The sequence below is a fragment of the Aquarana catesbeiana genome, linkage group LG02 (assembly GCF_042186555.1).
Source record: "Aquarana catesbeiana isolate 2022-GZ linkage group LG02, ASM4218655v1, whole genome shotgun sequence".
Classification (NCBI taxonomy): domain Eukaryota; kingdom Metazoa; phylum Chordata; class Amphibia; order Anura; family Ranidae; genus Aquarana; species Aquarana catesbeiana.
This window is the reverse complement of record NC_133325.1, coordinates 443,393,005-443,415,649: the sequence shown is the minus strand read 5'-3', so window position 1 is coordinate 443,415,649 and position 22,645 is coordinate 443,393,005. Positions and strand designations below refer to the sequence as shown.

General features: G+C 40.6%; 1 protein-coding gene across 1 annotated transcript in view; it reads left to right on the top strand.

Moving 5' to 3' along the window:
* Nucleotides 1-22,166, top strand: part of STX12 (syntaxin 12) — a 38,614-nt gene extending 16,448 nt beyond the window's left edge. The window contains exons 4-9 of the mRNA XM_073615537.1: nt 1,503-1,640; nt 12,887-12,930; nt 14,269-14,374; nt 16,477-16,549; nt 17,998-18,080; nt 21,843-22,166. Of these exons, the coding sequence (XP_073471638.1) occupies nt 1,503-1,640; nt 12,887-12,930; nt 14,269-14,374; nt 16,477-16,549; nt 17,998-18,080; nt 21,843-21,938 (540 nt within the window). The 3' untranslated portion in view covers nt 21,939-22,166. The remainder of the gene's footprint in view (nt 1-1,502; nt 1,641-12,886; nt 12,931-14,268; nt 14,375-16,476; nt 16,550-17,997; nt 18,081-21,842) is intronic.
* The last annotated feature ends 479 nt before the right edge of the window (nt 22,167-22,645 follow it).

The following is a 22,645-nucleotide window of genomic DNA, read 5'->3' as shown; positions in this document are numbered from 1 at the left end:
TTTTCCATCCGTCAGGTGGATCGGATGAAAATGGACAGGCGGCCTGCTTTCCCCATAGAGGAGAGCAGGACTGTGTCTGTGTCAGCTCTGCACAGCGGAGCGTATAGAACCTGTCATCTGCCTGCTCAGCTGGGATCAGCGGAGCGTAAAATATCTAAAGACACGGACGTAACTCCCTCCAGCATGCTGCTTAACCACTTATGGACCGCCCGCTGCAATTTTACGGCGGCTGTTAGGAGGATATCGTTGTTATGGCAGCAGCTAGCTGCCATAACCCCGGTATCCTCTTCTTCAGCGAGTGGTCCGCTACAAGATAAAAGCGGTCTCTGTGGCGGATTCACTGCAAGATCACCTTTATCGGTGGGTGCCCTCTGCCGCTTACCGGAGCCAGCGGCAGAGGCGATCACGTCCTGTCAGGTATGGAGACGAGTGAGGGAAAGATAGCCCCCACCCGTCTTCATATAATTGCTGGGCAGAAGCAACGTCAAAACGTTACTTCTACACACAGCTCTTTAAAGGGCCATTTTATTAAAAAAAAATTTTAAATTACAATTTTTTTTTTTTTTTTTATTGCATTTAACTAAATATGAGATCTGAGGTCTTTTTGACCCCAGATCTCATATTTAAGAGGTACTGTTGTGCTTTTTTTCTATTACAAGGGATGTTTACATTCCTTGTAATAGGAATAAAAGTGGCATATTATTTATTTTTTTTAAAACAGTGTAAAAATAAAAGAAAAATTTTAAACACGCCCCATCCCGACGAGCCTGCGTGCATACGTGAGTAGCGTCCACATATGAGAATGGTGTTCAAACCACACATGTGAGTTATCACCGCGATCGGTAGAGCGAGAGCAATAATTCTAGCCCTAGACCTCCTCTGTAACTCAAAACATGCAACCTGTAGAATTTTTTTAAACGTCGCCTATGGAGATTTTTAAGGGTAAAAGTTTGTCGCCATTCCACGAGCAGGCGCAATTTTGAAGCCTTAAATGCTGGGTATCAATTTACTCGGCGTAACATTATCTTTCACAATATAAAAAAAATTGGGCTAATTTTACTGTCTTATTTTTTTTTTATTCAAAAAAGTGAATTATTTCCAAAAAGAGTGCACTTGTAAGACTGCTGCACAAATAAAGTGTGAAAAAAAAGTATTGCAATGACCGCCATTTTATTCTCTAGGGTGTTAGAAAAAAAAACAATATATAATGTTTGGGGGTTCTAAGTAATTTTCTTGGAAAAAAAACTGTTTTAAACATGTAAACACCAAAATCTCAAAATGAGGCTGGTCCTTAAGTGTTTAAAAAAACCATTTGAGATAACTGGTTCACTTTAATGAAAGCTAAAGATAACTTTTTATTTTATGTTTGGATATTTTTCCTTTTGAATTTCTACACCTGCTCTTTATCATACATACTGTGTATATGTATTACTTCCCCTTGTAGAAATTTGTGTTTTAGAACATTGTATTATAGTGATATCGCCCCTATTTTCATCTTGCAGCGTCAGCAGAAGCTGCAGAAGGAGCGTCTTATGAATGATTTCTCTGCTGCACTGAATCGTTTCCAAGCTGTCCAGAGACAAGTGTCTGAGAAGGAAAAGGAGACGGTTGCTCGTGCAAGAGCTGGATCTCGTCTGTCGGTACGTAGCGTGCTAATCAAGGACGGCTTTATTCCTATATACTGTAGCCACAGTGAGATTATCAGCCTTTTTTTTAATACAGCAGTATATGAAGTAAGTAATGGGAAGTGATTGCCTTAAAATGGATGCAGGCAGACCATTTCATTCTTGAGCAGCAGAGAACACTGGAAAATGGTATATCAGTCTTGATTATCAAGAACAGAGAATTTAAGAAATCTGAGCTTGGTATACTTGGCATGACCACCCTTCTAGACAACTAATACCACACATTCTCCCAATATAAGACAAGAATGTGCTTATGATATCTATATAAAAATTGTTTTTATTTAATTTTTTAACTGTTTTATTTTAAATAGTACATCAGTAAAAGTAGCAGCAAATGTTTTTTGTATAACTAGTTTTTAATGTTAGTATTTTCAGACAAAGGTCTTTATGTAAGCAGAAGATGGATAAATGTGTTCAGATGCTGAATGTACTAATGAACAGATATGTATATTGGACAGCATTTGTTCGGAACTCCAAATATTGCTCTACAGAGGATATGATTCAACCAAGGAATTGTTCTGCATGAATGGGGAAAAATACATACTATGCAATTTTCTTTAGATTTTTTTTTTTTTTTCTTTTTAGATTTACCAAAACCATATAATATGAGGTCAAACCTTAAGCGTTTTTCAATTTTTGTATGCAATCAGGCAGGCCCTTGCACTACATGGTTTTGGTAAATCTAAAGGAAATCGTACAGCAAAAGTTGTATACTGTAGTGTTTATGGGGTCTTGGGCTATATTCTCTCCAGGTTGGAAATACTGCATTATGGCCACTAGATGGAGCTGATGGTCATAAGAATAAAATACTCACTGGATGAATAGCTTTGACACCTGTGATACCTATGTGGTCATTTTTGTGAATTGACTTTTGCAATGTTTTTATATATTCGATAAAACACTGACCGTGATAGAACCGCACTAGTAGTGGTGAAATGACACTAATTGTATTAACAAAGCTTGTTTGTGAATTGCAATCTGAGAGATGTGAGGTAAATAAGTAACTATATCAAAGAAAAAAACAATGGGCCTAGTGTATTGTATCCTGTATAAATCCTGATACAAGATGAAATTTAAATATCTATTGAACAGTAGTATATCCATGTTTTTTGTTTTGGTGTTAAAGTGGATGTAAGCCCTCACATATACCCAGTGAAGTGAACAGCCCCAGATGATACACAGGGATGAAACTAATCTCCCTATATAAGTTTTACATCTATATCTACTGTCTTCAGACTTATATACTGTTTAGAAAGTTTAGATCCTGTTAGATTTTCTCTTCCTGTTCACCACTGCAGTGAAATCTGGGCATACAGCCAAGACAGCTGATTGGAGGAAAGGCACACACCCCCTCTCATAGGTAGAGACTTTCAGAGGTGTTCTGTGACACAGAAAGTTGCCTGCTAATCTATTTATAGCTCCCTCCCAGACACAAAATTCAGGCTGCTTTTATCACAGGTGTTGGAGAACTTGTGAGAAGTTATCAGGCTGATAACAGAAGAATGGAGCAGGAGAAAGCCAATGGACTTAGTGCTTTGGAGAGAGATAAGAAAACACTGCAGATATGTGCCCAGCTCAAATTTCATGAATGGGGTTTACATCCATTTTATGTTAAAGGAATTTGGGTAGGGGGTGGGAGTGGGAGAGATATTAACTATATTTAACTATAACAGGTAATCCTAAAAAATATTTCATGATTCTGGGGGTGGTGCATTGCAGGGCATGGCTATTGGGAGATACTGCATATTATCAAGCTTATGAAAAAAGTTTCCAAGTCCTGTGTCCATTAGCAGGCATTGACGTTACTTTATGAAGAAGCGCATATAGCTGGAGCAGATGTATGAAAGCCAGACCGACAAATAGGGTTATGTGAAAACCTTAAAGTGTTACTAAACCCACAACAGTAAAATCAGTCTGCATATGCAGTAAAGCATGCTTATTATACTCACAGTGGAACCTAAGGGGTTAGCTATGTGTAAAGGTTGTTTGATCCTGTCTTCTCTTATCCTCCCCTTCTTTCACTGTCCCCAATCCATCTCCTGACAAAACAGAGCTTTTGGAGTCACTCTGCACATGCTCAGTTTGGTGTGTATTGCTAGAGAGGAGTTTTTTTTTTTTTTTTTTTCTTGGGAGGATGCATGTGATCAGCACAGGGCTAATCAGCACTGTCCATACAGAGGGTCAGGGGTCCTGCAGCCTCATAGGACAGTCAGAGTAGAATGAAAACTCCCCCTACAGGCTTTTACCAGGCACTGAAGACTGCTATATAGTGCTGATGAGAAGAGGTATTTAGCAGTTTATTTTTACTAAAAAAGTTGCATTTCCATGTTCTGTACTGTGGGAAACCAGATCTAGTGAATGCAGGGCTTAGTTACACTGTAATGTAGAACTATAGGCTAAACTTTTTCCTGGTGCCTATCCATGGCAGCATACCTTTTGATAGCAGCCCCACCTACTTCCGCCCACAGGACCAGTGCATAGCTATAAAAAGTTAACACCCACACAACAGCCCATTTTTCCTTTTTTGTCCTCATGGAACTCACAGCCAGTGTGAAGAGAAGAAGCCCTTACCTGCCACCTTTGGTGGTTTTCCGTTCAGGTTCAGCCTCTCCTGTAAGTGCAGTCCCTGACCTTGGGATGCTAAATGCTCTGATAAGGCAGGGAGCCCCTTCTGTGGATCTTTTGGGGTGAAAAATCGGGTGCTAACTAGCCCCACATATAGCAGTGCAGCCAGTGCTTTGTTCCTCAGAAGAGCTATCCGTGTCTGGAGCCTGCCTCCCACAGGTCAGTAGATTCATTTTACTGACACCGCATTTCCGGGATAAGCATGTTTTTCTAATTTTTCGGAATTCATCTATGAATGGCCTCATAAGTTGTGTGTTACATCTCCTCTCGGATGAGCTGCAGCTGCACTGTGTTCCAGTATGCATTCTAGTGGCAAATGTGGAAGAGAAAGCTAAGTGTCTACATTCAAGAGCATAATGCATTATGCTGAACAGGTGAAATGGCTAAAGCTCACATGGGGACCATCTTTGGTTTGGGCAAAAACTCCCCCAGTTGCCATCTTGGAGTTGGGCAAGACTACTTGGAAGGCATCCTAGAAGTGGGCAAGGTGATATGTTTGCCAGGAGTGGGAAGCAGGCAGAAGAGTTGAGGAACATGGGGTTAAAGACCCAGTGGCTTACAGATAGGGCATTCACATGCTAGGACTGCATGCTAGCACGCCCATAGCTGCAAAACCCTGCAGCAAAGTACATTTCCTGCTGCCTAGTGGATAGATATGTTCTAACTCATGTCTCAGTGTGGCATTAATGTTATACCTGACTAAATGTCAGTGTTCCAGCTGCCCTGCACTATGAGCTCACTGCATAACAAAGATCCACACGGTTCCTATAGGTAAGGGTCATCAGACCAGGTAGGTATTTTGCTGCTAAAAGTGTGCATTCAGGTTCTAACTGACCTCTCCCTTTGCTAAGGAGCTCAGCATTAGAGGAACAGCAGAAATCCAGTCCAAGGTAGAGAAAATTCTCTTCCATGCTGCGAATGCCAACACTATGGCCTAAAAGAGTGTGTCGGGACCGCCTTTAAAAAGGCAGACAGAAGCTGTCCAGCCGATTATGCTCAGCCTCAAGGAATTGCTGTGAATCCTGGGTGAAGTTGCATTTACAGAGTAAATAATGTGTCGAGCTTGCTTTAACGAGGACAACAGCTCTTCCATCCCACTATTCATAGCCGCAAAGGATTGCTGTGAGCTTGGATGAAGTTGCCTTTACAAGATAGTGTGTCGAGATTGCCTTAAAGGGGTAGACAGAAGCTCTCCTGCCCACTATTCATAGCTGCAAAGGATATCTGTGGGCCTGGGTGAAGTTGCCACATCTATGTTATTGAGAAACCTCAGGCTGCATTCCAATACTGTTGCTACCAACTGCATAAAGCCTCCCTCAGCAGAGAGCAGGCCAACTGCTGGCAAGGAAGAACAGGGAGGTTAAGCTTGTACTTTAAGTTCAGCCTAAGGCTTTGCCTCTATTGGCCATTCTCTTTAAGGTAGGTAAGTTTACCATAAGTGGAGAAGAACCAGATGGACAAGGTAAGAAACTTGCTACAGCATTTCCTCAGTCGGAAGAAGTAGCCCGCATGGCCTTCCAGGGACAGGTTCTCTTTGAGACAGTCCAGGTCAACAGCATTAGAGACATGGCTGAAGTTGAACACTTGTCGTTGCTAGCAGAAGAAGGCTAGAGTACAGATTGCAAGGTCTTTTTCTCCTTCTAATTGTTAATAAGCGTCTTTTCTCCATTTGTGGTCTCTGCATATCCTCTAAAGGTTTTCTGGGTCAAGATGTTTCTGCCCCAATTTTGGTGGCAAACTGTTCACTATCCAAAAAGCCCATGGTGGCACTATCTGGTATGCATCTTAAAGCTTTGGGCTCTGTTTCCACTGGTGCAATTCTGGACACGGGGTCGCATGACAGGTCACAGCCCATTGGTTTCAGTGGCACCCGTTCCAGTCTGTGCGATTTAAAATTGCAACAACTTTGAAGGGGTTCCTGCACTACCTTGATGCAATTTTGATCCAGAGACTGTAAAGTTGCACTCGAGGTCGCACTCTGAATCGCAAAACATTGGGATCGCAGTAGTGGAAGCGTAGCCTTAAGGTGCTTGGTTCAGATGCGAGTTTTCCATAGAAAAATACATCATTTGCGTTGCCTCCCTTTGCCTAGGACACTTTCTGGCTTGGCAGTCATCAAAGATAATTAATGTTCCCACCCCTAAGCATTTCTGTGCCTTGCTTTTGGACCCATGCACTACCATTCTGGGATCCTGCTCCTTGTCTATTGGTCAACACCTAATGTATTAGGATGCTGGACCTAGTATTGGCCTCAATGCCTTCTTGAAATATTCTCATAGAGAAGAGATCCTTAGATGGAGAATTATTGGTGCAAGCTCTATCAAGCAACCTGACCTGGTCCTCCAGATATGTCAGTAATTTGGATAGGTTCAGAGATCGTTGCTGGAACTGGCTCACTTTGGGAATGTCTGGATGGCCCTACTTTCTACATTCTAATCTCAGATTCAAACTGTCTGTACCAAGAGCGATCTGGATCTCCACTTGTGTAGGCGAAGCCTAGAACTGAGGGTAGCCTAATGTGAGGCAATTCATTTGGCCTGGTTTCACCCCAGGCTTTTACAGGCCTCTGTTCTTCGAGGGACAAGTTGAGTCTTTGTTCAGGCTGTTTCCCTATTGCTGAGATTCAGGTGTCTGGCTCTAGAGTAAGGAAGGCTTCTCTTCCTGTTAAGGAATCGCCATGGAAAGACAGCTCAGACAGTGGACCACTCTTAAGAGACCTGGACACCCTTGATTTCAAAGGGGTTGGTTGTCTTTGGCGTTGTCTTTTCCAAGGTAACATCCAGAAGTTCTGGGCTGTTTTACATAATCTGGATCCAAGCAGACAATGCCATAAAGGTGGTGTACTTAAATTTTCGGGTGGATTCAGAGTTTTACAGTAGTAAAAGGATAGATTGGTATCCTTGGCAAAAAGGTCAGGCTCCAGCCTTGTCAGGCATGAACATTCCAAGTATAGATCTTGGCAGGCAGACTGCATCAGACAGCAGTGCCTAAACCCGTGAGCTTGCTCTCTACCCCTGGATTTATTCCTGGAGGTGTGTCCCAGGTAGGCAACTTCAGAGGTTGACTATGGGACCCCTGAGGTCAAACTAAAGGCTAGGCAGTTTTGGCTCAGGTGCAGTGGTCCTCTGGTAGGATGCTCCTGTGACTTTCAGTACTTCCTTCTCATGTTTGTCTCGCATGTTTGGAATGGAAAGCATTCCAGTGTTCCAGGCAGTTGTGGTACTCCAACCTAAAGGGGTGCTGGCCAGTTGCTCCAAGGGATCTACTGGATCAGAAACATCTGTTCCCAAGGAATGTGTTTTGCCATCCAGCTTCAAACTGCCTATGACAGCTTGATAATTGAAGCTCAAATTCTGAGACCGGGCATCATGGAGTCTAGGAATCCCTTGATGCTAAGCAGTGGGGTCTACCACTTCATGTTAAATCTATTGCTAAACATGTGGTGATTTGCTTATAATGGTGTAAGCCTCAGGACTTTCTCCCAAAGTTGCTTCGCTGGACAAGTCCTCTCCTGCAGCTGGGCCTAGGCTAGCATTTGCCTCTTAATATTGCTGCCAAAGTGACTTATGGGATTTTAAAGGGGTTTTAAGGTTTGTATTTTTTCACCTTAATGCATCCTCTGCATTAAGGTGAAAAAACGCCTCGCTGTCATGACCCCCCCCCCCCCCCCCCCCCCCATTTTACTTACCTGAGCCCGTTCACCTGCTGTGTGCGTCCCCCGGCATCCTCTTCTCCACGGGGTCTGGCCGTTGATTGGATAGATTGATAGCAGTGCAGCCATTGGCTCGCACTGCTGTCTCGCTGGGGGGGCGGGATCAAGTCATACACGGGAGTGCGCCCGCAAGTTAACCCCCTCGGGAAAGAGCTTCCCAGAGGGGATTAGCTTTAGGAGGAGCCGAGACAGCCGCCATGGGACCCCAAAACAGCAGGTTCCGGGCCACTCTGTGCAAAACGAACTGCACAGTGGAGGCAAGTATAACATGTTTGTTATTTAAAAAAAAAACAAAAAACTATACAACCACTTTAAGTAGTTTACTCATAGCTTTCACTTGGGGAGGTAACTGTTGGCTGGTGACCTTTTCTGGCATAGAAACTTTCACAGGTTTAACACAAGACAAGGTTATTAGAAACCAGTTCTCCATTTTTCTCCAGTTAGTTTCTGTCTTCTCAAACAGGACATCCTTATTCAGTTCCTTGATCTGCATCCAGTTCACCAAAGGAAGTTTCCGTCTCTTGGTTGAATGTAGTTGGGGTGGAAAGTTTATCTCTCAGCCTTTGCTTTCCTCTTGTATTTCAAGATGGATCCTGTATTGATGCTTTGATTTGTAGCTCCATCATGTCAAGTCGAATCAGCAGACCATCAACCATCTCCATGGTCTACGGTTCAGGTTCCACCCTGTACTGACAACATGCACTCTAATCTGAGTGCATCCTGAGCTTTTGGCTACAGATTATAGTTTAACAGATTGGCAAGGCTGCCACCTAGGCTTCTATCCTCACTTTCCCTGTGTTCTACCAGGGGCTTAGGGTGATTGTAGCCAAATAAACACACTTGTTGCGGGAGCATTTGGGTGCTGTCTGTTGTCCTATTTCCGTTTGCGCTATAATTTTTAGGGCAGGCTTTGGTAGGGTGTCCCCTTGAGAAGGGGGTGCGCTCCGGGGGCCTGTCCTGGAAATTTGAATGTTAGTGCACATGGGGAGGGCAGTGGCGTTGCTATGGGGGTGCGGGCCGCACCCGGGTGACACCCACCAGAGGGGTGACACGGGGGCTGTCGCTACACACAGTTGTTACTTACAGAGCTGCAACGGAGTGTTGGGAGTGTGCCCAGCATGCTCCTGCATCCAGCCGGCACAAGTCTTTCAGTTGCTTCCCTGTCAGGCAGAGTGATCTCTGCCCAACAGGAGCTTCCTAGTTTCGGCTGGCTTGACATGATCCATAGGCAGAGAAGCGCGGGATTGAACAACAGTCAGCAGTATCATTATGTAACTACAGCAACCAGAACCCACGTGCACTGCAAGTAAGTGAGCAGAGTTGTGTGTCAAATTGACTTAGCTGTGTGAAGTGTTTACTGCTTTGGGGGGGGGGGGGTTTAAATCAATTTACAATTTGTAATATGCAACATGGATGGGGGTTAATGTATTCACTGATGCATTAGTGACCAGTGGCACTTAATTAACCCTCTTGTGCTGCATTTTTTTCTTTTTTCTCTTCATGCATTCTATCTATAAAGGTCAAAAACCTTCTGTGTATTGCTGACCCCACAGTGCCCCCTAATACTTACCTGAGCCCAATCCTCAATCCAGCGCTGTGCACAGGAGCAGTGGCTCTCCCGGGCCTCTCCTCATTGGCTGAGACACAGCAGCGGGAACCATTAGCTCCCACTGCTGTCAATCACAGACAGGAGGGAGTGGGGGCCGGGCCAAGCCATGGCTCTGTGTGTCTTACCGAGTCAGGGGGAGAAGCCAGAAGTGCCAGCGGGGGACCTGAGTAGATCCGGGCTGCTATGTACAAAATCCATTACACAGAGCAGGTAAGTATTACATCAAAACCGGTAGTTGTCGTCATTTTGTAATTTGGTTTAAAACAAAAAAAATTGGGCTGCTTAGTCTATTCTTTTATTTTTTTTTTGTCCCAGTCTGGGCCTGGGTGACACCATCAAGTAGGAAGTGATACTCAACTGCGATGGTGTCACCCCTATCCGTGACAGAGCATGGATCTGTGCAACGGTACTGACAGAATCATTTTACATGGGCCGGGTTGGGGTGCGCCCCTTGACCGTGCACTGCTAGCCCAAAACTAGCAGGCACTGGGCCGGCTAGACAGGAGGAGGGTGGGGTGGAGGGGAGGGGTGACACCATCTTAAACCGCACAACCAGGTGACACCAACCCTAGTGACGCCACTGGGGGAGGGTATCGCAGATGGTGCTCAATTTTTTTTCTACCGGGCAGACATTCATACATATATGACACAAAGAAGATTGCGCAAATTAATACACCCAAATATGTAAATAAAAGTGCCACTCATTACTACATAAAATTAATCTGTGAAAAAAAATTCCAAAAACATTAAAGTTTAAATAAGTCTATGATGAAAGGATGATCCTCCCAAAAAAAAAAGTGAATATATTCCACACAAATATTTATGTAAAATGTATCAAAAGTGTCCAAAAATGCAACAGATATGCAAATGTAAAGACAAGGAGATTTGATGATGCCGCCCCGCACAATGGTCCTGTATTTGAACTCTGGACAGGGAACATACAATCACATGGATGGTCTCTTACTGAAAAAGATGGACCCCAGATGATAAGGGTCACACTCGCCTGGTAGCAGCCACACACTGCAGCAATCCCTCACCCGATTGGCTCCAGAGATTGGATCAGCGGCTCTTTCTCATCAGGAACGCCACACTGGAACGATCGCCTCATGCACTCCAATGACTCCAGCAATCTAGCTGTAATGCTTCTACCTGGTCTTCTGGGCAGGGATGGCGGCTCTCTCCCGTGATGGATAATCAAAAGACTTTTCCTTCTGTTCCCTTCACAGGCTCCTCCGGTGGGTATTGGTTTTTAAAAAGAGAAGAAGAGAAACTTGATAGTGCAAAAAAATCTGGATACTTATTCAAAAAACAGATTTTTTCACATGCACATTGCAGAAATATACACACAGCTCTAGGTTCTCAAACAATTTCTGCGATGTGCATATGAAAAAATCTGTTTGTGCAATAAAATCTGGATATTTATTAAAAAATCAAGTTTCTCTTTTTTTCTCTTTTTAAAAACCAAATTTTAATGTTTTTGGAATTTTTTTTTTTTTTTTTTTTTTTTTTTTCACTTTAGAGATTATTTTTATGTAGTAATGAGTGGCACCTTTATTCACATATTTGGGTGTATTAATTTGCGCAATCTTCTTTGTGTCTATATAATTTGTCTTAATTAAGTATTTAATTTTGTCAGAAGATAGCAGCATTCACCTTTTAATTTCAAAATTTATTTTTCTATTTTTAGCATTTCATTTTTTTTTTTTTTTATTTTTATCACGTTTTTTGCTTATTTTGTTAAAGCATCACATTCTAGGGTGTTGGGGTTAGCGCAGATTAATTAACAACATATATATTTAGACATTCACCCATATCAGAAGCCAGCTTCTCGTATAAGAATTATTGGGGAAACTCTTCGAGCTGAGGGAAGTTCACAGCCTTCCTGTTGTCGTGGGATCAGGAGCCTGTGGGCATTTGCTTGCCTATCCCATAGTGAGATGTCAGCCAACATGGAAGGCAAGGGAGCCAATCCGGTTCTATTATGGCGCATTCTTTCAGCGCTACTGATGGGCTTAGTAGTTCTCACTACACTTGTCATTGGCAGGAACCCAGTAGCTTGCTCACTTTCTTATGATCTAATTTGCTGAAGCTTCCCTCCCTGATAGCCAGTTATTGATCTGTCATACGTATGCTGCCATGGAGGCACCAGGACAACAGAAAATTGTCTTCTACTTACTGTAATTTTTTTTTTCCTGGTGCCTATTCATGGCAGCATACTGAACCCACCCAGTTCGTTCCTAGCGATGTACAGGAAATGGGCTGTTGTGTGGGTGTTAACTTTTCTATAACTATGCACTGGTCCCGTGGGCGTTAGTAGGTGGGGCTACTATCATATGTATGCTGCCATGGATAGGCACCAGGAAAAGAAAATTACTGTAAGTTGCACACAATTTTCTGGTTTTTTTTTTTTTTGGTCTTCATTTTGGATAGACTAAGGGAGGGTTATATAACCCCTGTTAGGTTTTTCACCATCTATGTTACATTGTGGAGATTTCCCTTCACTTCCTGTCCCATAGCCAAATGGGGAGTGTGAGGAAATTCTTGCAAATCGAGGGAATTCCTTGGGGACCCCCAGGTAACCAGAGCTAGTGTCTCCATTGTAAAAATCCCCCTCTACTTTTCTGGGGACAACCCAGAGTTTGGGATTTTCTTTTACTTTCACTTTGAATGAAAATGGTAAACAGGACAAATAGAGAATGAATCTCACTAATGTGGGCATAGACGGCAATAAAAACTGACAGGTGTTCTAATCCCTCTCCACTCTATCCAAAATTAAAATAAAAGTTTTGCCTTTTAGTTATACTTTAAATCCAGTAAATAGAAAAGGCATTCTGGTATCAGTAATTTTGTGTTTTGTGGAAAAAAAGTGTGTGTGTGTGTGTATGTATATATGTATGTGTGTGTGTGTGTGTGTGTGTGTGTGTGTGTATATATATATATATATATATATATATATATATATATATATATATATATATATATATATATATATATATATATATATATGTGTGTGTATATGTGTATATATATATATATATATATATATAATATATCTCATATTGTCATTTAATGTTGATAAAAATAATCTGCAGCCACTAAGTACTGTAGTTGAATAGCTTATACAAACTGGTAGATGGCAAAAATCTATTTTGGGGGGGGGAGTTATAAGATTTTACAAAGCTGTTTGTATCTCAGACTGCTATACACTTGATAAAATGAAAATCAAAAGCAATTTTTATTTTTTTCTTTAATTAGGGAGATGAAAGGCAGAAGGAAGAACAGCTTGTTTCATTCGACAAGTAAGTAACCATAGGAAAAAACGCATCATTTTGCGATCTTTGTAATTTGTGCAGCATCTGAATGATTCTTTATAGCGTGTGTGTTATGAACTCTGGGCCAGAAAAACAGAAACCTGTTAGAACCATGTTGGGTCACTTGCCATGGAAGGGACTCCCATAATGGTCGTGTTGAATCCTAGTGCTATCTGTGTTAAGACATTAGAGAATTACACTTCTGTTGATGTTCTCTCTTCTACAGCTGCTGTGCTTATCCAAAAGGCGTTACAATTTTATGTGGAATTCCTCAAACCCGTGTGTGTGTGTGGTGTGTGTTTTTTTTTTTTTTTTTTTATATCATCTGCATGGTTACCTTTTATATCTCATACAGCCAAAAGTAATACTTTGTGTAGCCCAATATTGGTTGTTATACCCACAGCTGTATTGTCTGGTTAAATGTTTTACTGCAGAGTGGAAAATTGCAGTTACGTTGCAAACCGCTTGATGTCTCCCATTGCCAAAAGCAAGCTCTTACATACAAACGTGATTTAGGTTTGCTCTTTTCAGCAGTATTTATTACCAAAATACACTAAGATAATTAGCTGACAAATCCATGCTGTTGGCACCCCCTACCAAACCTATTACAATCTGATTGTACAATATTCTTTTAAAGCAAATTTCCTGTGACTTTAAATAGTTTGTTGGGACCAAGCTGGTCCAATCAAATTATTTACTACAGTGCTGCATTGGCTCTAAGCGCTGTATGCAGCTTATGCTACATACAGTGCTGGGTTCTGGCTGTGAGACAGAGACTTCCCATCTCATACCCGGAACAATGCAGAGTTGGTCTGAGCGGTGCTCAGCCGTTCACAGGCACCTTTTTTGTATTGTGTGAATGAGTACAAAGCTTCCTCAGATTGGCTGAGTTGAAGAGTGTGTCGTCATCAGCCTGCCCCTTTGACTATACAAATACAAAGCTTCCTATGAATGGCTGAGCACCGCTCAGACCGACTCTGCATTGTTTCGGGTGTCTGTCTCACAGCTGGAACCCAGCACTGTGTACTGTATGTAGCTGAAGCTGCATGCAATTTATACAATGCTTGAAGACATTGAAGGAAACTGTTTGTTTGAACCAGCTTGGAAAGAGACTAAAAATTGGAAACAAATGCAGTCTTCACATTTTAAGAATTGGTAAACAATGTTTGCTTTTGGGTTTAATACTGCTTTAATGATCATTTGAGCAAGGGCTCTACCGTGTGGGGTTTTTTTTTTTTTTTCCTCCCAGAATTGGGCTTTAAACTGACAATGCCCATGGACTTCCCTACTGTTTTAAAACAACTTGTTGTTTTGTTTTTTCCTAAGCAATGAGGACTGGAACCAGATGCAGGACCAAGAAGAAGATCTTGGAATTACGGAGCAGGACCTGGAACTCATTAAAGAGCGAGAAAGCGCCATCAAGAAATTAGAGGTTTGACACTGTTCCAAAACTTTTGTGTGTGGCTTCCTTATGCTGTTAGACAAAGGATTGTATGCATAAATAATGTTGACAATCAAATTGGAGAATCTTATTGAACTGCTGGGAATGCGCCCTATGTAGTTTGTGTAGGTTTAGTTAATTATGTTAAAAAAATTGCCAGCAGGAACCATTGAGCCTTTATGTTCTCAGCATCATGGTTGAAATTTTACTGAAATATTAATCATTCCCAGAATCCACCTAAATTCCCTTTTTGATATACCCGTACTTCTCTTCTCCTTCATAAGAAACATGTAAGACAGAAACAGATAACACAGACCACAAAGTGTTTATCAGCCAGATGGTTTCCATTGATTTTGTTTATTTACTCAGAGGGGTAATTTTAAATGTAAATTACATTTGGGTTGTTTTGCTGAATGCAGGAATAGGTAGTATTAGGGTCAGATGTCTAATAAAATGCATTATGGTCTCTTGTCTATAATGCATATTTGCGCAAAACCCTTGCCAATCTGGGGTAGCATGGGATGCAGCTAAGTTGGGAACCAATCTTTGTTAATTGGTTAAGACCTAATACCTTTGAAGCAAGGAGCAATAAAACCCTCCTGCTTGGCCGTCACGATTAGGATTAGTGTGTGTATATATGTATATATGTATGTGTATATATATATATATATATATATATATATATATATATATATATATATATATATATATATATATATATTTTTTTTTTTTAAGTTCTTGTCTGTTCAGTTGTAGACACTTAACTATATCTTCTAGTTCCAGTAAGGTTTGTCACATGGGTAAACATTTAATCAATAATGAAAAAATACAAATTTATTAATCTTTTTATAGCTTTTTAGAAACAAAATTGCAAAATTATTGCAATTTCTCTAGCACTAAATAACTTTGGAGTTGTTAAAGGTGTTTCCCTGGCAGTCTTGGGAAGGGAAGGTAATGCACCCTAAAGGCCGATGAACGATCTGCTGTTTTTCTGATCGTTAGTATGCTGCTTTTGACAGCCGATTTTATACATTTTCAGCAGACAAAATCTGGATGTGCAGGCTCCAACATTTTTGTCTGATGTGACCACAACGTCCAATTTTTCTTTTCATTGGTACGGTTTTCTGCCAAAAAAAAGAGTAAGACTAGGTATGCTCAGAAATGAAAGAACACATTCAAAACAATTCAACACATTATGTCACTTTTGACTTTGAATTCCGTCGTCCGAAAATTTTCTGATGGTTAGTACCCTCTTCACTTTCGATTTGAGACCAGCATCCAACAAAAAACTGACAAATTAGTCCAATAATCTGACCGTGTCAGGCTTTAGATTACAATACCACCATCAATAACATCCACTTTAATGTTTTTTTAGGAATTTTAAAGTATTTAACTTTTAATTTTGACTAAAGGTGTGTGTGTGTGTGTGTGTGTGTGTGTTTTTGTGTTTTTTGTTTTTTTTTTTTTATACAAAATGTTACTTGGAAGACATGGCTTTCTATCAATATGTAATGTGATCTGTCAGTCATGTTTACCAATAAAAATACTACCTAAGAGCAGACATCACAAAGGTGCCAGCTCCTTTTGTTTCATTGGCAATGAAGCCTCCCCTGTGCAGCCATCCTGTCCCTGGCTGCTCGGGGCCAAACCCCACCAACCATTACTGTCCAAAGAGGGCTTTTTTTTTTTCCACTGGGGCTTTTTTATTTAACCAGGTGAACTAAGATCACAGGAGCATGTGCTAGAGTTTTTTTCTGCCGAACAAACGGTAATGGCAGTATCTTTTAAAAATGTAAAGTGGTTGACTAGTTCACTTTAAGGAAGAGTGGAATTTAAAGCTGAAAAATAAAAAAAATGCAAACAGGCAAGATCTTTATTGCAGAAGAGACGTGCAATGTCTCTTCTGCAGTCAAGTACACCTACATGCCTGTTGGCAATCTCCTGTAGAATGTACACGGAGTCTACACCTGGGTCAATGTAAATTCTTGTATGTGAAACAAAAGCTCAAATAATAAAAAAAGAAACCTTGTTTTTAGAATTTTTAACACAGGAAATCATCAGCTGAAGTTTTTCTTTGTTCTGTTTTGACACAGGCGGACATTCTTGATGTCAATCAGATTTTTAAAGACCTGGCAGTAATGATTCATGATCAAGGAGAAATGATTGGTAAGCATTCCACCATTGCAATTTTGTATTTGGCTGAAAACGTGGTCTTACATTTTTATTTATTCTTGTTTTGGATCTGTCCCCTCCCCCCCCACCCCCCTTTTTTTTATTTTTTTGTTTTATTTTGAGAAAAGCTTTGACCTTCTGTGAGGTTTTTGCTGATGTCACTATCTGGTAGTGTGCTAGTGTCACCACTGGGTAGATTCAGCCCTGACCATTGTCACCAAGAAAGTGTGGGGAAATCCAAAATTTTAGAGTTCCTAGAACATGAGATAAGGTATAGGTATTTATAGCGCCAATTTACACAGAGCTGTACATATATTGTACATTCATATTAGCCCCTGTCCTCAAGGAGTTTAGAATCTAAGGTTGCTACCTCATGTGTATGTATGCATACAATGCACACTCTCTAGGGACAACATAGAGAGGAGCCAATCAACTTACCAGCATGTCATTGGAGTGTGAGAGGAAACCCAAGTACACGCAAGCACTGGCTGAACATTTTAAAGTTCATGAAAGTAGTCATGTGTTTGGGATTTAAACCAGTGACCTTAGTGCTGCAAGACAGAACTCTTATAGTCTGTGCTGCCCTGTTTAGGAGGGGACTTTCCCTCACTTTGGGAGACTTCCTTACACTTTCGCAGACAGGCAAGCAAAACCTCCCCAAGGGCATACAGAAAGCAAAAAAGCAGGGATTATAACGCTTCCCTACTCTAAGAAAAAACGTTTTCTTTTAGTTTTAGATTCTTCCCTACTTTAAAAAAAAAAAAAAAAAAAAAAAAAGAGGAACTACAGTCATTTTCTCAAAAAATGAAAAGGCAGCAGCTAATACTGTAGCTACTGACTTTTAATAAGCAGACACTTCCAGTCCAGAGCTGTCATCACCCAGGGTGATTCTTCTACAGTCTTTAGGTCCCCAGCGCTGCCATCTTTCTTGTGGGAAGCCAGCTGTGACTTCCTTTTGGCTCACACTGTGCACGCAGAAGACGTGCTGCACTTTTGGACTGGTCCCACAGCATTCTGGGATGTATAATGTGTCCCAGGAGGTTGTGGGGAGGGCGTGGAAAAATGTTTGCTCTTCTTGCCTAGGTGAGAAAAGTGAAAGCGGCAGTCACCACCTGTCAGAAATGGGTACCCGCTTCCAAAAAAAAATTGCAATGATTAGAGAGGAAGGGGGAGGAGGATGAGCAGAACTTCTTTGTTTTAGATTAAGTTTGGTGTTAAGTACACAATACTTTTAAACATGCTATATCATCCACTGTGTGAACCACCAAGTTTACTTTTTTGCCGAATGAGGGGTCAAGGTTTGTTTTTTTTTTTTTTGTTTTTTTTTTTGTTTTTTTTTTTGTTTTTTTTTTTAACTATTTCATTAGGTAGTAGTAAATGGTTTAAATCAAGCACAAAGAACTGTACTGCATATGATCTGATGTCAAAATAACCTCTTGCAGATAGTATAGAAGCTAACGTTGAAAGTGCTGAAGTTCATGTAGAAAGAGGGACGGAACAATTACAGAGAGCAGCATATTACCAGGTAAGTACATGTTTGATCTGGACATAAAGCTTAATCCAAATTTCATATTCCTGACATGTGCCTGCTGTACCGTGTACTTGTATGAAAAAGTCTCCTGTTCTCTTTGCATTGCTTTCTTTGTGTGAAATTGCTGGTGTTCTTGCCAGTCCCTAGAATTTCCTATTAAAAACTGACCACACTAAGCAGGAGAACACACAGTGGTCAGTTCTCTAGCTGTGCTGGGAACACAGCCTGCTCTCTTCCAATCACTGGGTAGATCAGTGTGCTGTTGCTTCTCCTCCCCCAAGCTCTTATGCAGCTGAGAACACAGGGAATGTGATCACTTTGTGTAAAAAGGCATTTATAATGTGTGTTTATATATATATATATATATATATATATATATATATATATATATATATATATATATATATATATATATAATTATTTATTTATTTTATGATATAGAAAATTCAGATGGGATTGCACAAACTGTATTTATTCAAAAAGATATCAATAAGACATCATAAAATCAGGTATACATGATATTGATATTAAACATTTTCGAGCTATTGTAGCTCGCGCCCTTCCTCGGAAAATCATGCCTGATGCATGATTTTCTGAGGAAGGGCGCGAGCTACAATAGCCAGAAAACGTTTAATATCAAGTATGCCTGATTTTATGATATCTTTTTGAATAAATACAGTTTGTGCAGTAATCCCATTTGAATTTTTTTCTATATTAAAGCCTGTGGGAAGGCTTGATTGCTAAGCACGACCATCTGTGACTGAAATGCACCTCACCCCTTGGATTGTGTGTATGTATATTGCATTTTTAATTTCTATTTTAAACTGAATGGGTTGTTTACAATCACTTTTTAACTGTGTACATCTTAAAGTGAACCTGTCGCTATGAAGTATACAAATCTTGACTTCTCTAAGGCCGGGTTTACACTGGTACGTTGTGACTGTTGTACATCCTACTTTGCCCTGCCACATCGGTCCTACTTCCATCCGACTATAATAAACAGGATACGATTTTTCTCTGACTTTGAGATAGTCCGACTTGTCATTTGACTGATCTAAACAATCCCAGTGTGACAAATTCCTTTTCCTGCTGCTGTAATCACCATGTCGGATGTCACAAGTCTGGTAGTTAGGACGAGGATCCGACTTTGATCTTGAATGGGCTGAAAATGGACCAAAGTCATGCAGGAACCTTTTCTAAAGTTGGACTGACTTGTGTCAAACCAGTTGAGATGACTCTCATAGGGAACCATTGATTTGTACACGTCATGCGACATGTGCTCCCAAAGTCAGAGCATATGTCGTACCAGTTTGAACCCGGCCTTAATCGGAGCTGTGGTGCTTAGTGGCTGAAGCACCTGCATTGCATTTTGATATGTAAGGGGCATGTCCAAACACTGACCTGACTTAAAATTAAACATTATGAGTTTGGAATATATAGGAGAGTCTGAACAAGCAAAAAAAAAAACGAACGGCCAAACTACTGGACAGTACATAGGTGATTTCTGGCATAATGGAAATAATATTAACAGCAGCTGCCTATTAGTGAGGATAAAAATATATTTTCAAAATGGTAAGTTAAAAATATATAAATAAAAGGTACACAAATAACAGCAAAAATAGAAATTGGAGAAAACATAATATGTACTTGTAAGTGTGTAATAGTTAAAGGTTTATTAAGATTAGAAAAGGAAAAATGGAATACAATGGGAACGGATACTATAAAGGCACAGTCTTTGCCAAAAGTCTTCTCCCTACTGTGGCAAGTGGCTGGGAAAACCCATGTAGTATTCCCACTTCTTGCTCCGTCTACTTCTGTCCGCAAGGGATCACAGGGACACATTTCGATGATATCTCCCCTTAGGCCTGAACCCACTTTAGCAACTTGTGACTGTACTTTACCATTTCAGCATCAGGACAACACACTCTTCCACATTGTTATAAGTACACAATAGTTGATTTTAATAAAATGGGAGGATGTACATAATTAGGATTTACAGTTAGATCTTCAGTTAGACGACCTTTTTTTTTATTTATTTTTTATTTTTTTAACTATAATCTTATTTGACCCAAAACCTTAATAAAACCACTGTGTGTTTTTTGACTACTTTAGTGGTTTTATTAGTTTCAGGCCAAATAAGATTATGGTTAAAAAAAACTTTTTTCTTCCTTTTTATATATATTTTTTTTTTTTTTTTGCCATTTTAGAGGGAACCTGTTGGAGTTGAAATAAGAACAGAAAGCCTCCCTGGCATCCAAGAAAAAATACCCTTTTGGCCACAGCATTTTTACTTACTGTTCCAGTCAGGTCCTTTATGGGGTTCCTGTTGCCCTGAAGGAAGGCGTATAGTGAATACTATATTCAGTTTTAATCACAATAAAGCAGTTTGCCGAAATTCTTTTTGTACTTGGCTCAATAGACTGTGCACCTGCCTTGTGCCCCCCCCCCCCCCCTTTTTTTTTTTTTTTTAACTAGAATATATTTTGTCCAAATCCAATTTTCAAATGCACACTAGTCAACAATTTGCTAGGCAGTATAGTGTGTGTGTGTGTGTGTACTGCAGTAATATGTAGTAATATGTACAATAAATCTAAAATGGACACATAAAATGGCCTTCCTTCTCAGTACATCATATTTTATATCCATTGCCTCCTAATCTCTTTAGTTGGTGATTTTGGAACCCCATTTTGTTTACCTGAGAAGGATTCCCAAACACTCTCACTGTATGCTTTCTGCTGTGTATAACATACTGAAAGACCGATGTGTCAGTAGATCAATAAAAAATGTTTCTTATATCAGAATTGAATCTGTTGATAATACATCAAGCAGAGAGCGTGGCAGTTGCAAAAATTGTGAAAGAAGACACACCAATCACATTTGTGGGTTGCTGTGTGAAATGTTGCAGAGGATTACGTAAAACTCCATGTTAAGGTATATATTTTTTTTATACATCACAGCGTCTCCCTGTGATCAGGTGACTCCTCGGCTCTCTCCGCTGCCCGGCTGACAGCTCCAGTGGGTGGGGCCGAGCACTCCCAATGATGTCAGCCGTGGAGCAGGGGAAGAGAGGAGAGAGCCGAGGAGTTGCGTGATCGCCGGGAGCCGCTGTGTTATAAGTACAGATCGGCATTTTTTTCATATAACACAGGCACAGGGGCACTTATTATTCTATTACAGAGGGCATGTTAGGATTTTATTTTAATTATGAGAGCAGCAGGAGCGGATGCTGACACAAGCAGACAGAGGAGAGGACGGAGGAGAGCTGCCAATGATGGAGGCATGTAAACTGACCACGGTGTCAGGGCTCAGTAGCTATGATATATACCGTGGTCAGCTTACAGGGGGGAGAGCATAGCCAGGTATTTTAGGTGTTGCAGGCGCCAAATTGCACAGCACATGCTGTATAACAGTGGTTCTCAACCCTGTCCTCAAGTATCCCCAACAGGCCATGTTTTGGGAATTTCTCTTAGATAAAATAGCTGTCCAAAATACAAAGTCATTGACTTTGATTTAAAGCACCTGTGCAAGATAAAGGAAAACCTGCAAATATGGCCTGTTGGGGGGTACTTGAGGACAGGGTTGAGAACCACTGCTGTATAACATACTTTTAAGGGGTTTTGTTTTTTTTGGTTGACAAACCTTTTAATGGTGTTTAGCATAGTTTGAGCACTTTCTTGTTTGTGTTCTCCATTCACTGATGATAAATTGCTTTTTAACTCTGTATTTTTTTTTTTTTTTTTTTTTCTTGCCCTTCAGAAAAAGTCCCGGAAGAAGATTTGTATTTTGGTTCTTGTCCTTGCAATTGTAGCTATAATTCTGGGCATTATTATATGGCTGTCAGTAAAATCCTGAGCCATGCACTTCAGCCTATACTGGAGGACCCAGAACTCCTGAAAATGTCTCCCATTGTTCTGTATATATTGAGATTCTGCTGTGCAAAAAAAAAAAAAAAACATAAATGTGAAAGAGACAGTATTCTGAAAGCACACAGAAATGGAATGCAAGCAAGAGCCTGTATAGAAAACTACAGTAACTGCACAGACTGCGAACATATAATGGCTAGCCTGGAAAAAAAGAAAACTAACATTTTACTATGCAGTTGACCTTCTAGTCGGCCCAATAGTACCTTTAGCAATTCATTGTATGAGACACTACGCTGGTTACTGCCATTCAGCTGCTGGGTTCCTAAGTGCTGTAGTGTAGACCATAATACATTCTGGCTTTTTTAATAGCACTGTGCAAACATTGGTGAGGAATAACAGCCAATAATTCTGCTAAAAGCCTATTTTTGATTGGTTACTATAGATGACTGCTTTTTGCACCATGTTCTTAAAGAAAGCCCAATGTAGATAACATCATGCCTATTTACTAAAATTAACTTGTGAAATATTCCTCTAGTTTGTGCTTTCCTGCACAGAAGGCCTTATTGATAAAAGTCTAGTAGGAATTGTTCTTTCTGCCCATAACCACCAAGGTCTTTCATTCTCCTGTATAACACTGTAAGTGAATGGGGCTTTCTGGTTGCAACAAGAAATGCTTTTTCTTTAGACACTTTCTTC